General features: G+C 50.2%; 1 protein-coding gene across 3 annotated transcripts in view; it reads right to left on the reverse strand.

Annotated features, from left to right (window-relative positions):
• ENOX2 (ecto-NOX disulfide-thiol exchanger 2) overlaps window positions 1-17,912 on the reverse strand; it is a gene marked incomplete at its 3' end in the record, with an annotated part of 140,446 nt that overhangs the window by 61,332 nt on the left and 61,202 nt on the right. For all 3 annotated transcript variants that reach the window (XM_034781232.1, XM_034781231.1, XM_034781233.1), the window contains 1 exon segment: window positions 5,075-5,281. In XM_034781232.1, the coding sequence (XP_034637123.1) occupies window positions 5,075-5,281 (207 nt within the window).

A 17,912-nucleotide genomic window follows, 5' to 3' on the forward strand; every position in this document is an offset into this window, starting at 1 on the left:
AATCATGGTTTAAAGACTTCAAGGTGCAGAGAATCCTCCAGCAAGTGACCTGTGCCCCACGCTACAGAGGAAGGCAAAAAAAAACCAGGGCCTCTGCCAATCTGCCCTGGAGGAAAATTCCTTCCCAGCCCCAAATATGGCAATCAGCTGAACCCTGAGCATGTGGGCAAGACTCACCAGCCAGACACCCAGGAAAGAATTCTCTGTAGTAATTCAGATCCCACCCCATCTAATATCCCATCACAGGCCATTGGGCATATTTACCACTAACAGTCAAAGATCAGTTAATTGCCAAAATTAGGTTATCCCATCATGCCGTCCCCTCCATAAACTTATCAAGCTTAGTCTTGAAGCCAGATATGTCTTTTGCCTCCACTACTCCCCTTGGCAAACTGTTCCAGAACTTCACTCCTCTGATGATTAGAAACCTTCATCTAATTTCAAGTCTAAACTTCCTGATGGCCAGTTTATATCCATTTGTTCTTGTGTCCACACTGGTAATGAGCTTAAATAATTCCTCTCCCTCCCTGGTATTTATCCCTCTGATGTATTTATAGAGGGCAATCATATCTCCCCTCAGCCTTCTTTTGGTTAGGCTAAACAAGCCAAGCTCTTTGAGTCTCCTTTCATATGACAGGTTTTCCATTCCTCAAATCATCCTAGTAGCCCTTCTCTGTACCTATTCCAGTTTGAATTCATCCTTCTTAAACATGGGAGACCAGAACTGCACACAGTATTCCAGATGAGGTCTCACCAGTGCCTTGTATAATGGTACTAACACCTCCTTATCTCTACTGGAAATACCTCGCCTGATGCATCCCAAGACCGCATTAGCTTTTTTCATGGCCATATCACATTGGTGACTCATAGTCATCCTGTGATCAACCAATACTCTGAGGTCCTTCTCCTCCTCTGTTACTTCCAACTGATGCATCTCCAACTTATAACCAAAATTCTTGTTATTAATCCCTAAATGCATGACCTTGCACTTTTCACTATTAAATTTCATCCTATTACTTTTACTCCAGTTAACAAGGTCATCCAGATCTTCCTGTATGATATCCCAGCCCTTCTCGGTATTGGCAATACCTCCCAGCTTTGTGTCATCCACAAACTTTATTAGCACATTCCCACTTTTTGTGCCAAGGTCAGTAATAAAAAGATTAAATAAGATTGGTCCCAAAACCGATCCCTGAGGAACTCCACTAGTAACCTCCCTCCAGCCTGACAGTTCACCTTTCAGTATGACCCGTTGTAGTCTCCCCTTTAACCAGTTCCTTATCCACCTTTCAATTTTCATATTGATCCCTAACTTTTCCAATTTAGCTAATAATTCCCCATGTGGAACTGTATCAAATGCCTTACTGAAATCGAGGTAAATTAGATCCACTGCATTTCCTTTGTCTAAAAAATCTGTTACCTTCTCAAAGAAGGAGATCAGGTTGGTTTGGCACGATCTACCTTTTGTAAAACCATGTTGTATTTTGTCCCAATTACCATTGACCTCAATGTCCTTAACTACTTTCTCCTTCAAAAATTTTTCCAAGACCTTGCATACTACAGATGTCAAACTAACAGGCCTGTAGTTACCTGGATCACTTTTTTTCTCCCTTTCTTAAAAATACAAACTATGTTAGCAATTCTCCAGTCATACGGTATAACCCCTGAGTTTACAGATTCATTAAAAATTCTTGCTAATGGCCTTGCAATTTCATGTGCCAGTTCCTTTAATATTCTTGGATGAAGATTAGCTGGGCCCCCCAATTTAGTTCCACTAAGCTGTTAGAGTTTGACTTCCACCTCGGATGTGGTAATATCTACCTCCATATCCTCATTCCCATTTGTCACTCTACCATTATCCCTAAGTTCCTTATTAGCCTCATTAAAAACTGAGGCAAAGTATTTGTTTAGATATTGGGCTATGCCTAGATTATCCTTAACCTCCACTCCATCCTCAGTGTTTAGCGGTCCCACTTCTTCCTTCTTTGTTTTCTTCTTATTTATATGGCTATAGAACCTTTTACTATTGGTTTTAATTCCCTTTGCAAGGTCCAACTCTACATGGTTTTGGGTCTTTCTCACTTTATCGCTACATGTTCTGACCTCAATAAAGTAGCTTTCCTTGCTGATCCCTCCCATCTTCCATTCCTTGTAGGCTTTTTGCTTTTTTTTAAATCACCTCTCTGAGATGCTTGCTTATCCAGCTTGGTCTACAACTCCTGCCTATGAATTTTTTCCCCTTTCTTGGGATGCAGACTTCTGATAGTTTCTGCAACTTTGACTTAAAGTAATTCCAGGCCTCCTCCGCCTTTAGATCCACAAGTTCTTCTGTCCAATCCACTTCCCTAACTAATTTCCTTAATTTTTTTAAGTTAACCCTTTTGAAATCAAAAACCCTAGTCACAGATCTATTTTTGTTTATCCTTCCATTTAGCTTGAATTTAATTAGCTCATGATCACTCGAACCCAGGTTGTCCCCTACAATCATTTCTTCTATGAGGTCCTCACTATTCACCAAAACCAAATCTAAAATGGCATCCCCTCTTGTTGGTTCATCAACTATTTGGTGAAGGAATCCATCAGCTATCACATCCAGGAAAAAACTGAGCCCTATTATTATTACTAGCACTTGTCCTCCAGTCTATATCTGGGAAGTTAAAGTCTCCCATGATCACACAATTCCCATTAGTATTTACTTCATTAAAAACATTAAAGAGGTCTCTATCCATATCCAAATCAGATCCTGGTGGTCTATAGCACACCCCAAGCACTATCCCAAGGGAGGCTCTAGTAGCTTTCTTCCCCAATGTGATTTTTGCCCAGACAGACTCTGTCTTATCCATCTCATCACTTCTTATTTCTTTACAGTCTACCTCATCATTGATACAGAATGCTACTCCACTACCTTTGCCTTTATTGTCTTTCCTAAACAACACATACCCTTCAATATCTGTACTCCAGTCATGACTACTATTCCACCATGTTTCTGTTATCCCCATAATATCTGGTTTCACTTCCTGCACCAGTAACTCTAGTTCCTTCATTTTGTTACCTAGGCTCCACGCATTAGCATACAAGCATCTTAATTTTTGCTGTTTGGCTTCGCTCACATTCTTTACCCAATTAGGCACAGACATTCTACTGTCAGTACCACCTATTAGACTGGTATCTACACTACCCTTCCTCCTTATGTCCATTCTCCTACCCACAGCTGTATCCCTTCTTACTTCATTTTCTTCCCTCTCAATGTTAAAATCCGGCATGGAGATTACCTGTACATCTCCCAACCATCTCCCCCAAATTCCTAGTTTAAAGCCCTCTTAATCAGTTGTGCCAGCCTCCACCCTAGAAGTCTATTTCCTGCCCTACTCAGATGAAGTCCATCCCGAGAGAACAGTCCTCTGTCCATGAATGCCTCAAAGGAAAATCCAAAACTATTTTAGGAAGGAATTTTGATTAGGGACAAGGAGCCACCTTATTTTTTCTGGAATATGGCAAAATGAAGATCAGGCTGGAGAGCTCACAAGTGTTTCGTGTGCAGCTGTGCCTCACACAAGTAACGGACAGCGAACAAACTGCCAAACAGGCAGAGTTTGGGAGCGGTGTGTGACGCAGAGTTCTTGCTGGAGACATGCTCCAAGGCATTTCAAGCATCCTGCACGGCAGTCTGTGAGGGGAATTTTAAGCCTTGCAGAGCCAGCATTACTTGAAAAACAACAACTTGGTGTTGGTCTCAGCTGAAAAGAGTCTGGTGCCCTAGAAGTGATGAGGCCTCAGGGCCCTGCACAAAGCCCCCAGCACCACCACTTATCCTTAGGGGAAAGCTTTCTACACATCTACTCTACCTATAACTATGTGCACCCACTCTCATGCAGTGAGCTGAGAAATGACCAAGCAGCTACAGTTTAAACATTACCCAATAAAACAAAGGAAAGGCAGAAAACAAATAACAGTCTGATGGAACTCAGCTCCTGCAGCCTACAAGCACTGGAATGTAACTGAGATATTTTCTGTGGTGCCCCCTTTTATGCCCATGCACGATCAGTTCAGTGCACACACTCATCATTGCTAGGAGCTGCTGCTTTGGAGATGGCTCTGAGTCTGGTGCACCAGACTGTGCAAATCCTAGTGACGCAGGTCTGCAGATGCAATACAGTCAAAGGGCACTGGGTAATTCCTAATGATAAAGCCTGGGAATGGTAAGGAAAGAAACCGCTTCAGATGGAGTCCAGCAGGTAAAGGAGAACTCTTCAGTGACTCTTGACATCAGGAAAGCTACCTTCATGACTAAAAGAGATGTGTGGATCACAAAAAAAAAACAAAGGGGACAGGGGAGATGTCTCCAGACCAGTGGTTCTCAACCTATTTACCACTGTGGGCCACATATGCAGCTCTCTGTGTGTTACGTGGGTCGCATCCACACAATATATATACTACCTGTATGGCCCTGAGGATGTCACATGGGCCGCAGTGTGTGCTGATTCGGCCACAGGGTGAGAACCACTGCTCCAGAGGATCAGAATGTCAGAGGAGGAATGCTCTGTGCTGTTGGAGCTCTGTGTGTTATTGGAAAGATGTTGATGAAACCTAAGAGCCTCGTCTAATGGCTCCAATACCTGAAATGTTGAAATGTTACTGTTTAAATGTTCAAATTTAGTTGTTGTTGGTCTTGCTTTGAGCAGGGGATTGGACTAGATGACCTCCTGAGGTCTCTTCCAACCCTAATATTCTATGATTCTAAATGGCCCTCATTTATCTTTTGGGGAGTCTGCTGGAACAGACCCAGTGGGACATTAATGCACAGGACAGCAGGAGGAATTTTCTGCCTATACCTCACTTCATCCTGATACTTTGCAGCGTTTTGTGGGGAACAAGACACCAGCAGGCACTTTCAGATATTTAAACCAGCATGAGGATGTCAAACCCCACAGCAGTGAAAGAAGTAACCACGGGGAACAAGAGGAAACGCCTCTTCAGATAGCAATAACAGAGCATGTCACATATAACTACACAGAAACAGCTATTTCTCTGTCCCAGTTTCCAAAACCATCACTCGAAGCAAAGGCATGCCTACCAGAGAGATAGAGCGCCTTGTCCACCATGAATTCCTCAGCAAAGCGGATGTGGCAGAAGTTCTTTTTACTCTTCCGAATAGCTATGATCTCTCCACATTGCTCAAAAACCTCCACAATGATCTGCTCGGTCCCGTTTTCTGGAAGTCCTCCTACAAACACCGTCTTGCACCCTGGGGGCCTCTCTCTTGTTGCAGGAGGAGGAAGATCTGCACATAGCAAGGGGTAAAATACTGGAGGTTAGAAGGTCGCTCTCCAAATGCTCCACATATCCACCTATCAGTCCTCAGAGTCAACCATCACTTTCTTTGAACATGTGCTTAGTCCCTGTATATCTCACTTTGCCGAGTATTGGCATCTATGGTATTCACCAGGGCCTATCAAGCAGAACTTGTTCACTAGCTGGTATATCCTGGACTTTTAGAGCCATGAATGGATTCCCCAGTGTTAATAAGCACTCCCCTAGTCAATGTGAGGCACATCACTCCTGGAGAGCGCTGGACTTCAAGGGTACTGATAACACAAAACCAACTGCAATGAACACCACCAAAGGCTGCGCCCCAGCCCTGGGCAGTAGGGCAGGTGCACAGTAGTCCCTACAGCAATGTTAGTAAAGAGATAAGATACTCATTACATGCTTTTTACTTTGCTTTTCTTTAATTTATTATTTCAAAATCTTGACGCTAGTACAACAAACCAGAAAAGATGACATATTAAAACTATCCCCTCCATGTGAATACAAAGAATCCCACTGAAGCGAGAAGACTAAAAGAACATCTTGAAATGGATACAAAACCCAAAATCATTGAGACATCAAATCCATTTTCCACAACAGAATCAATATCCATTGCACTCTCTGGTCACAGGAGAAATCCAGCCAAACTACAAAAACCAAACTGACAGGCAACGGAAGACACCAGCGTCTGACCCTGCTCCTTCTGACCTGGGCAGCTGGGGATTCCCCTGGTCTGGGAGGTACTTTGTGGGACAGAGTTGGCTGCGCTGGCTCAGTATCTCACACACAGAGTAGAGGAACACCCACAGGAACAGGCACATCAGGAGCACAGTCATGCTCCAGAGATCCCCAGCCACTTCATCTCCCACCAACATCTCAGCGCCTTCTTCCATGCAGCACATTATGTGGGAAACATCCTACTCCAGTCAATTCATACAGCCACTACCCTGTCCTAAATACCTGAGAGTGCCATGACATCCTTAGTAAATTGTCCAATGGAGCATACACAGGACTTTATGGCTTGCTGTGGTCTTATGAAATGTGCATGCCTTTCTGACCCTTCCCTTCTGTAAGCATCACTTCTGCAGCCAATGTTTCTTTTCAGTGTCCCACTTCTATTTCATAGGAACTGCCGGATGGGATCAGTCGTCCCGAGGTCCATCTAGTCTAGTGTCCTGTCTCTGACAGTGGCAGCACCAGCTGCTTCAGAGGAAAGAACGGTTACTTACCTTCTGTAACTGTTGTTCTTCGAGATGTGTTGTTCACGTCCATTACACATTAGGTGTACGCGCGCCGCGTGCACGGACGTCGGAAACTTTTTCCCTTAGCGGCTCCCGTCGGGCCGGCAGGGCCCCCTCCTTCCCACCAGAGCGGCGCCCCGCTCCAGGGTATATCCCTGCCGACCCGACCCGACCCCTCCGGTTCCTTCTTGCCGGAGACTCCAACAGAGGGGAAGGAGGGTGGGAAGTGTAATGGACGTGAACAACACATCTCGAAGAACAACAGTTACAGAAGGTAAGTAACCGTTCTTTCTTCTTCGAGTGATTGTTCACGTCCATTACACATTAGGTGATTCCCAAGCTTACCATTGGAGGTGGGTAGGAGTCAAGGTACAACTGACTGTAGCACAGCCCGACCGACCATCGCGTCCTCTCTGGCCTGATGATGGATCGCGTAGTGGGCTGTGAACGTATGAACGGACGACCAGGTGGCCGCCTTACAGATCTCCTGGATAGGGACCTGAGCCAAGAAGGCCGTTGAGGACGCTTGGGCCCTAGTCGAGTGGGCCCGGATCTCTGGGGCCGGAACATTGGCGAGCTCATAACAGGTGCGTATACAATGCACAATCCATGCCGACAAGCGCTGTGTCGAGATAGGCAAGCCTTTCATACGTTCCGCAATAGCAACGAACAGCTGAGGTGTTCTGCGGAACGACCTGGTCCGTTCCAGGTAGAATGCCAACGCCCTTCGGACATCCAGGGTATGTAGGCTACGGTGGTGAGGGTCCGTATGGGGTTTAGGAAAGAACACCGGTAGGCAAATGTCCTGCCCCATGTGAAACTGTGATACCACTTTTGGAAGGAATTTGGGGTGCGGCCTCAGTTCCGATACCCTTCTGGCCGACGTGATGGCCACGAGAAACGCCACCTTCCACGAGAGGTGCGTGAGGGAGCAAGTGGCTAGGGGCTCAAAGGGGGGACTCATGAGTCTTGTTAGGACTAGGTTCAGACTCCACGCCGGGACAGGCGGGCGCGAGTAGGGAAACACCCTTTCCAGCCCCTTGAGGAATCGGGCCACTGTGGGGTTGGAGAACACTGACACTCCCAACTCTCCCGGATGGAAAGCCGAAATGGCGGCTAAGTGCACTCTAATCGAGGCGGGCGCAAGCCCTTGATTCTTGAGGTGCAGTAGGTAGTCCAAGATCGACGGAACTGAGGCTTGTAAAGGCTGTATGCGTTGAGGCTCACACCAGTGGGAGAACCTTTTCCATTTTGCCAGGTAGGTCGCTCTTGTAGAGGGCTTCCTACTATTAAGGAGGATTTGTTGAACTTGGTGAGAGCACCTGTGTTCTGCATCGTTCAGCCAGAGAGATACCATGCCGTGAGATGTAGTGAAGACAGGTTCGGGTGGAATAGGCGACCTTTGTCTTGTGTGACTAGGTCTCGATGGAGGGGGAGGGTGATCGGGTCGGCTATGGACAATTCCAGCAGGGACGTGAACCAATGCTGGCGTGGCCAGGCTGGGGCTATGAGTATGACCGTCGCCCTGTCCCTGCGGGTCTTGAGGAGAACCTTGTGAATGAGTGGGAACGGAGGGAAGGCATATCTCAGGCTCCCTCCCCACGGGATCGTGAAGGCATCTGCTAATGATCCCCGGCTGAGGTTCTGGAATGAGCAGAACTGAGGGCATTGACTGTTGTCCCTGGTGGCGAATAGATCCACCCGGGGAAAGCCCCACCTCCGGAAGATTGAATGCAGGACGTCTCGCCTCAACGTCCATTCGTGCATTCGGTAGGACCGGCTGAGGCGGTCCGCTAAGCCGTTTTGGATCCCCGGAAGATACGTTGCGATGAGGTGGATCGCATGGGCTATACAGAAGTCCCATAATTGGAGTGCCTCGCGACAGAGGGGAGAAGATCGGGACCCGCCCTGCTTGTTTATATAGAACATGGCGGTAGTGTTGTCTGTCAGGACTGCCACGCTGTGACCTTCTATGGTGGCGTGGAAGGTCTGACAGGCGAGGCGAACCGCTCTTAGCTCCTTCAGATTGATGTGAAGCAGCTTGTCTTCTCTGGACCACAGCCCTTGGGTCCGTAGATCCCCCAGGTGCGCTCCCCAACCCAGGTCCGATGCATCTGTTACCAACGTCAGAGTGGGCTGTGGGGCAGCGAAGGGGATCCCTTCGCAGACCTGTTGCTGATCGAGCCACCAGCGAAGCGAGCCCAACACCTGGCTTGGGATCGTTACTACTTGATCCAACGGGTCCCTGTTGGGGCGGTATGTTTGGGCGAACCACAACTGTAAAGGCCGGAGCCTTAGGCGAGCATGTCTGACCACGTGTGTGCAAGCTGCCATATGCCCCAGGAGCTGCATGCAACACCTTGCCGTTGTCGTGGGGAATTTTTGGACTGAGCTTACGGCCCTCTGAATTGTCAGGAACCGTGCCTCTGGTAGGCTTGCCTGCGCGGCCACCAAGTCCAGGGTCGCACCTATGAAGTCCAATCTCTGTGTGGGGACTAACGTGGACTTGGGCACATTGACCCGGAGGCCGAGCTTGTCGAACGTCTGCAAGGCCAGCGTCACGTGAGATCGGACCTTGGCCTCCAACCTGCCCGCGAGAAGCCAATCGTCCAGGTACGGGAACACACGCATCCTTCTCTTTCGAAGGAAGGCTGCTACCACGGACATGCATTTCGTGAACACTCGTGGTGCTGATGCCAGGCCGAAGGGCAGGACCGTAAATTGGAAATGGCGCTGGTTGACAACGAAGCGCAGGAACCGCCTGTGGGCCAGATTGATTGCGATGTGAAAATAGGCGTCTTTCATATCGAGGGCAGCGTACCAATCCCCCGGATCCAGGGATGGGATAATAGTTCCAAGGGAGACCATACGGAAGCACGTTTTGATCAGAAACTTGTTCAGATCGCGCAGGTCCAAAATAGGACGGAGGCCCCCTTTTGCCTTGGGAATCAGGAAGTATCTGGAGTAGAATCCTTTTCCCCTCAGGTCTGGTGGGACCTCTTCTACTGCTCCAGCAACGAGAAGGGTCTGTACCTCCTGCGTGAGAAGTTGCTCGTGAGAGGGGTCCCTGAAGAGGGACGGGGAAGGGGGATGGCAGGGAGGGGGCGAGGAAAACTGGAGGGTATAGCCCGCCTTCACTGTGCGCAGGACCCAGCGGTCCGATGTTATGCACGACCATGCCCGGTAGAAATGGGACAGGCGGTCTTTGAAAATCAGAGGAGGATCCGGTATAGAATGCGGTACGCTGTCCTCGGGCGTAGCTTCAAAAGCCTGGTTTATTCCCTGGCTGCGGCTTGCCCTGGCCGTGACTCTGGCCCTGGTTAGGTGTATTGTTACGTCTCCGCCTGTTATCCCTGCCTCGACGGCGGTATGGCTCGTGCCGGGGGCGAGGGTGGTATTGTCTTTGCAGTGGCTGGGGTTTAAAGGGCTTACGCTGCGTCACCGGAGTGTGCATACCCAACGACTTAAGGGTTGCTCGCGAGTCCTTAAGGCTATGTAGCCTGGCGTCCGTTTGGTCGGAAAACAAGCCCGAACCTTCAAACGGGAGGTCCTGCAGCGTGGTCTGCACCTCTGGTGGGAGACCTGAAGCCTGCAACCATGCCGAACGCCTCATCACGACCCCTGACGCAATTGTTCTAGCCGCAGCGTCGGCTGAGTCGAGGGAGGCCTGCAATGAGGTCTTGGCCACTGCCATTCCCTCATCCACCAGGGCCGTGAACTCCTGATGCGCGTCAGGTGGGAGGGAGTCCTTAAACTTGGCAACTGATGCCCAAAAGTTAAAATTGTGCCTGTTTAGAATCGCCTGCTGATTGGCGATCCTCAGTTGAAGGCCCCCAGATGAATAGACTTTCCTCCCGAACAAGTCCAATCGCTTAGCTTCCTTGCCCTTGGGGGCAGGAGCTTGTTGGCCATGACGCTCTTTCTCGTTGACCGCCGAGACCACCAGCGAACAGGGGGACGGGTGTAAAAAGAGGAAGTCAAACCCTCTAGATGGGGCAAAGTATTTCCTCTCCACGCCTCTTGCAGTCGGTGCACTGGAGGCCGGCGTTTGCCACACCGTCTTATAGTTGGACTGGACTGTCCGTATAATCGGGAGAGCGACTCTGGAGGGGCCCTCTGGGCTCAGGATGTCGACCATGGGGTCGTCCTGTTCTACAGTCTCCTCCGCTTGCAAGCCCAGATTGAGGGCTCCCCGGCGAAGCAGGTCTTGGTGTGCCCGATGGTCAATCGGGGGAGGGCCAGACACCAGTGTGCCCGCTACTGCCTCATCTGGTGAGGAGGAGGAGGTCGGGGCCTTCTGCTCATCCTCATTGTCCTGCAACCCGGCATCAGCCAGTTGTTCCTCTGGGGCCTGACCCGCAGCGTGGGACTGGGACGGCACCGTACTCGGTGCTGAGTCCACTCCTTCCTGCTCCGGTGGTCTAGAGACCGTTGCCTCCCTATACGATGGCAGGCGGTGCCGCGGGGAGCGGGATCGGTACCCCGATGGCCCGGATCTCGAGGCCCTCGATGGGGGCCCCTGCTGGTGGTAGGCCCAGGGTGTCCAGAATGGCCATTGGTTCGGTTGGCCCCACTGGGAATGGCCGTAGTCCCTGCTGGCCTGTGACCTATGGGCATACCCGCCGTACCGGTCTGAGTCAGTCCCCGAGACCACGGACGGTGACCTGGAAGGCCACGGCGGAGCCGTAGGATGGTGCCGGTCCGGGTTTGGGGAGTAGCGCCTCCGCGACCAGGACCTGGAATAGCATCTCGCCGACCTGGACCTGGAACGGTACCGGTGATCGCGGGACCGGGAACGGCTACGGCTGGTCGGCATCGGGTAACGTACCGCCGACACTTCGCGGTGCCGACTCGTGCTGGGTTGCTGAGTCGGTGCCGACCGCTTGTTGAAGCCCGACTGCTGCGGTGCTTCCTGCGCCGGGGGCAACCGGGAGTCCACCGAGGCGGAGCTCGACCGGGACCGGTTCCCGGAACGGTGCTGAGACGGCGACCGTGATGGTCGCACCATCGCCGGCTTGCCTGTGTGCAGCAGCTTCGGCAGAGCATCCTCAGCGCGTGCCCGGGCCTCGACGGACAATGCGATGAGGTCCTTAGCTGCCTCAAACGTGTCCGGAGTGGAGGGCTGTTCCAAGAGCTCCTCCAGCCCTTCATCCTCACTCGACGCGCCCATCCCGGGGCTCGACGGGCCTTTCGGCGCCGGAGCCACTACCAGGGTCTGTGCTGGGGCCGTACCGGCCTTAGGGGCACTCGAGGTCTTCACCGGTGCCACCCTCTTGTGCGGGGAACGTCCTCGGGCCTTAGGTTGGCCCTTCGCTTTTGCCGGCGAAGACGACCGGCGTCGTATATGTCCCCGTTGGGTCGGTGCCGTGGGCTTCAGGTGACCCGCCGGCGCCGGTTCCCGCACCGATGCCGGGGCGCTCCGCACGGAGGCGGACGGTGCCGCCGAAGTGGAGGGCTGTAATGCCGTCTCCATGAGCAGCTGCTTAAGGCGAAAGTCTCTTTCTTTCTTAGTTCTGGGCTTAAAGGCCTTGCAGATCTTGCAGCGCTCTTTCTGGTGAGCCTCCCCCAGGCAACGGAGACACGAGGCGTGGGGGTCACTCAATGGCATAGGCCTGCGGCACGTGGCACAAGCCTTGAAGCCTTGGGCGTGCGGCATGCCCCGCCGCCCAGGGCCGGTGCCGGGGTTGAACAAACAACCACAGCAGGAACTTTATGAGCTGTTAACTACTGGCTCAACACTACTACAAACTAACTGATAACTGCTAGATAACACTAATGACTATTACTAAGGGACACTCTCAAACGAGAGACAGAGTTGTTCCAACGCCGCCACGGACGGTAAGAAGGAACTGGAGGGGTCAGGTCGGCAGGGATATATATACCCTGGAGCGGGGCGCCGCTCTGGCGGGAAGGAGGGGGCCCTGCTGGCCCGACAGGAGCCGCTAAGGGAAAAAGTTTCCGATGTCCGTGCACGCGGCGCGCGTACACCTAATGTGTAATGGACGTGAACAATCACTCAAAGAAGAAGGTGCAAGAACCTCACAGTACGCAGATGTGGGATAATCTCCCCGTGGATTGTTTTAAACATGAGATTTTATCTCCCTTTTAATTCTCTTTTTAACATTAACTATGATAGCTCTGGCTAGTTGTGTTATCCATATAAATGTCCAATTCCTCTTTGAATCTTGCTACATTTTTGGCCTCACCAACAACCTGTGGCAATGAGTTCCACAGTCTAATTTTGTATTATGTGAAAAAAATATTTCTTTATATCAATTTTTAATTTGCCACTGTTTAATGTAATTGAATTTCCCCTTTTTCTTATGCTGTGAGGCAGGGAGAGCACAAATTCCAGATCTTCCTTCTATAGACCATTTTATACTTTTTTCATGTCCCTCATTTCAAACAGATTTTAGGGGGGAAAAGCGACAAAGAGTCCTGTGGCACCTTATAGACTAACAGATGTATTGGAGCATAAGCTTTCGTGGGTGAATACCCACTTCGTCAGACGCACGTCAGATGAGGGGGAAAAAACAATCACCTTTTTCACATTCAGAAAACTCAAAAACAGCTGCATACAGGGGATTTGTCCTGAAGCTCTGGCATTTCTGTTTACATGGACTTTTGTAAAGTGACCAGGATTCATAGATTGTAAAGCCAGAAAAAAACACTGTGATAATCTAGTCTGATCTCTGAATGAATTCCCATTTAAACTAAAGTATATCTTTTACAAAACAAGGAGTCCTGATGAGCAATGCCTTGCGGGAGCCTGCTGAGTAGGAGCAGGAGCACCTTTCAGACACCACACTGATGACTGGATAAATATGGGACTTTGCGGGATATATAACCCCAAACTGCGAGGTCCTGACTGTACCTCTGGAGAGATAGTAGCATACATTAATTTGATTTCCATGCCTAACCCAGGATTATGAAAAGCTGCTAGATGACACTCAGAGGGTGAGAGTGACAGCTGCTCTCAGCATGTAAGCTTCTGCTTCTGGTGGTGTTTCTAGGTCAGGTGAGGGCAAATGTTCCTCAGCAAAAGGTAACGATACTAACCCAGGTGACTGAGGAGTGATGCCTCCTGCTCTGGGGCACATGTAGGCCACTTACTGGACTGTGGGAAGAAGTGCCTGATAGGGTGGGTTCTGAAGGAGGCATGGAAGAGGTCCCCTGAAGTGGTGAAGAAGACAGTTGACCTTGCAATCATTGTAATAGGATGCTCAAGGGTAGAGGTGGGGAAAGGTTCCCTATGAGAGAGCAGAGCTGTAGGCTGGGTGCAGACACCTCACTCATGAGCCCACTCTCTAGCCGGGAGGAGGCCTGACTGGCTGTTTCTGTGCCTGTAAACGTGTAATTCCTTCTCCTGATGCTGCCCTGGTGCCTAGCAGATATGCAGCTCCCCATACATCCAGATCTTCAGCTCCACAGCAGAAAGGCAGACCACTGCCAGCTGTAAATCCTCTTCCCCATCCTATGATTCAGATGCCAAATGCCTTGCACTGGGAACAGGGTGATGCAGATATTCAGCCCTGTGACTAATATCCATGAAACTGAACCCCCCATGTCTGCGGGGGCTGAATGTGTGACAGGCTGTATTGTCTATTTTGCTCACACAGAAACATCTACACAAGTGCACACTCGCCAGGCCCCAGCTCTAAGTAGTTACCCAAACCAGCCAGGACCTCAGAGGTAACTGGTATGCTGCCCTTGCAGAGGAAGAGAATGGGGAGAGGACACTGGAGGGAGGGATCTGAGCCCATCCCTCACCCTGACAGCCCTCTACTGGAGCCACAATCCATGCGTCTCATGAACCTGATCAAAGCGGAGAGCCGGGGGAATGGAGACCAAGACCTCCCAGCACAGGGAGTACTAGCTCTGCCTGCAGCATTCACATGCACCTCCAACTGGAAGAACAGTATCCCCCTAGAGCATGTGTGAAAGTGAAATGAATTATATTAAAGAAACAGAATGAATTAAAGAATGCTGTATGTACCTTTAAGTAGAAATGAGAAATGCTGCAAGCCAGGGGGGCAGGAACGCAGACATTAACTGCTTAACTTGCCACTTAAGGGCAATTGGTGAAGCATTAGTCTTAGATCGATAAGAGTTAACAAGGAAGCAGGTTATGCATATTGTGTTCCATGCATATTTGTTTAGTTCGCACCCTTTTATCTGTATAAATAAGACTGTTTGAATCTTGCATGGAGGCTCACATTATCTGAATGTATTAGCAGAGCGCTGTGCTAATAAAACAGAGTGGTCTGACAAACTATGAGTCCTAAGTCTAACTTTGACANGCTGTGCTAATAAAACAGAGTGGTCTGACAAACTATGAGTCCTAAGTCTAACTTTGACACATGTCAGGCGCTATCCATACAGGGCCCAGCACTACTCCCAAGAGCCAGCACTGTCTACATGTGCTGAGGAGAGGCTGGTGTCCTGAAGAAAATCAAAGCAAGCCAGGAAACTTGCACATCTCCCCTGCTGGCCACTCTATAACTCACAGCTAATGCCCCTGCCTGATTGATTCTGTCCTGAGCCCTCCCCTCCGTGCACTCTGAGGAGCAGCACCCCACACCTGCTTTCAGGGACAGTCATGGGGTGTATGTATCCCACGCTGGCCCAGCGACCAAAGGGTTAATACACACACTGCCGGCCACTGCTGATTGGAAGCCTGACAGCAGGTGGTAGGATACAAGGGCTGGGAAGCAGAGGGGCAGAGTGGCTACCAGAGGAGTGAGCAGGCTGGAGAAAGGAACTCCTGCCAACAAGCTAGTAAAGAGCTGCCCATAGACAACAGCCCAGGTGGGGATGAACTGCCTGACAGGCTGGAGAGCCTGCAGAGACCCAGGGGAAGGTAGGAAGAAGCTCAGGGCACTGTCAGAGTCGATGAACTCTGATCCTGCTTATCCAGCTCAAGGGCCCTGAGCTAGTACCCAGAGGCATGGGCGGACCTGGGCTCCCCTCCAGCCACCTGATGGACTTGGAAGTGGAGAAAGGGTTTTCAGACTCCTGGTCATTAGTTTTCCTGTCTTCGGGTTTCCGTTGGTTCCCGTCTGTGATTCTTATTGATTTGTACAGACTGTTCTATGCATTTATCTTGCATGTGCTACAACACGTTTGGCTCCACCAGTGCATTCATACTCCCAGCCAACCCCTGCAGAGTTCGCTACAGAACTGAAACATGGATCATCAACCAGCACTCTCTCTTTTCAGCCTCCCACCAGCAAGTGTCTAAGATAAAAGCTGCCTTTCTGTACCATTATTCCAGAATCTTCCCATCTTTGTGACCCAATTATGTGTGCAGAAAACCACACCATAGAGTTTAGACCCAGAACATTCAAAGGGCAGGGGTACACACGGATTGCTACCAATTCCCAGGCTTATTACTGAAAAAGCTCTAATTCCTTCTGCTTGTAAAGAGCCTGTGAAATGATAAACATCCAGTGACAAGGTGTTAGGACCAATCTGTGCTATTGCCTTATAACTTGCTTTATAGTCAATGGACCCCTTAAAATGCACATCCTCAGCGAGCTGTGCTGGTGGGTTGTACAGGGAACAGGCTCCCACATGCTTCTAAATCAGTGGTTCCCAAAGTGGGGTTTGCAAACCCCTGGGGGTTCGCAGAACGTTTCAGGGGGTTCGCAAGAAAAATTTCATTAATGGCGGCCAGAGGACTCTGCTGGGACCCGTTGCAGGGCAGACAGCCCGAGCCCCAGGGAGAGCAGGGCCAGGCAGTTTGAGCCGGCAGCCCGAGCCCTCTCCTGTCAGCCAGGGAGCCGGCAGCCCAAGCCTCGTGGAGAGCGGGCAGTTTGAGCCGGCATCCTGAGCCCCTCTCCTGTCAGCGGGGGAGCCAGCAGCCCGAGCCCCAGGGAGAGCGGGGCCGGGCAGTTTGATCCAGCAGCCCGAGCCCTCCCCTGTCAGCCAGGTTACTTCCCCATGGCCTCCTCCAAACACCTTCCTTATTCTCACCACAGGACCTTCCTCCAGGTGTCTGATAACGCTTGTGCTCCTCAGTCCTCCAGCAGCACACCCTCACCCTCTCCCTCTCAGCTCCTTGCGCCTCTTGCTCCCAGCTCCTCACACTCTCGCACTACAAACTGAAGTGAGCTCCTTTAAAAACCTAGGTGCCCTGATTAGCCTGCCTTAATTGATTCTAGCAGCTTCTTTTTAATTGGCTCCAGGTGTCTTAATTAGCCTGCCTGCCTTACCTGGTTCTAGCAGGTTCCTGATTACTCTAGTGCAGCCCCTTCTCTGGTCACTCAGGGAACAGAAAACTACTCATCCAGTGACCAGTATATTTGCCCTCTACCAGACTCCTGTACCCCACTAGTCTGGGTCCGTCACATATCCCTCCCCCCTGCTCAACGCCAAGGGGTTGGGCAGCTTGGGACGCCAGACAATGCACACGTGACAAGCCATCGGCGTTGCCATGACGGCTCCCTGCTCTGTGTTGCACACGGAACTGGAAAGGTTGGAGGGATAAGAACCATCTGGTCACCCTTGTGTTCTTCTCCTTGTTCTGCTGCATCCATTGAAGAGGGGCATGGTCGGTCACGAGGACAAATCTGCGCCCGAGCAGGTAGTAGCGCAATGTTTCCATGGCCCATTTTACAGCAAGGCATTCTCTCTCCACCACTGCTGTCATAAATATAAAGGGAAGGGTAACAGCTGTCCTGTGTACAGTACTATAAAATCTCTCCTGGCCAGAGACTCCAAAAATCCTTTTCCCTGTAAAGGGTTAAGAAGCTCAGGTAACCTGGCTGGCATCTGACCTAAAAGACCAATAAGGGGACAAGATACTTTCAAATCTTGGGGGAGGAAGGCTTTTGTTTGTGTTCTTTGTTTGGGAGTGTGTTCGTTCTCGGGACTGAGAGGGACCAGACATCAATCCAGGTTCTCCACATCTTTCTAAACAAGTCTCTCCTATTTCAAACTTGTAAGTAAATAGCCAGGCAAGGCGTGTTAGTTTTCCTTTGTTTTCTCAACTTGTAAATGTACCTTTTACTAGAGTGTTTATCTTTGTTTGCTGTACTTTGAACCTGAGACTAGAGGGGAGTCCTCTGAGCTCTTTAAGTTTGATTACCCTGTAAGGTTAATTTCCATACTGATTTTACAGAGATGATTTTTACCTTTTTCTTTAATTAAAAGCTTTCTTTTTAGAACCTGATTGATTTTTCCTTGTTTTAAGATCCAAGGGGTTTGGATCTTGATTCACCAGGAGTTGGTGGGAGGAAGGAGGGGGGATGGTTAATTTCTCCCTGTTGTAGATCCCAGGGGGGTTGGAACTGTATTCACCAGGAGTTGGTGGGAGGAAGGAGGGGGAATGGTTAATTTCTCCTTGTTTTAAAATCCAAGAGG

This window comes from Trachemys scripta, chromosome 9 (genome assembly GCF_013100865.1).
Source record: "Trachemys scripta elegans isolate TJP31775 chromosome 9, CAS_Tse_1.0, whole genome shotgun sequence".
NCBI classification, from domain to species: Eukaryota; Metazoa; Chordata; order Testudines; family Emydidae; genus Trachemys; species Trachemys scripta.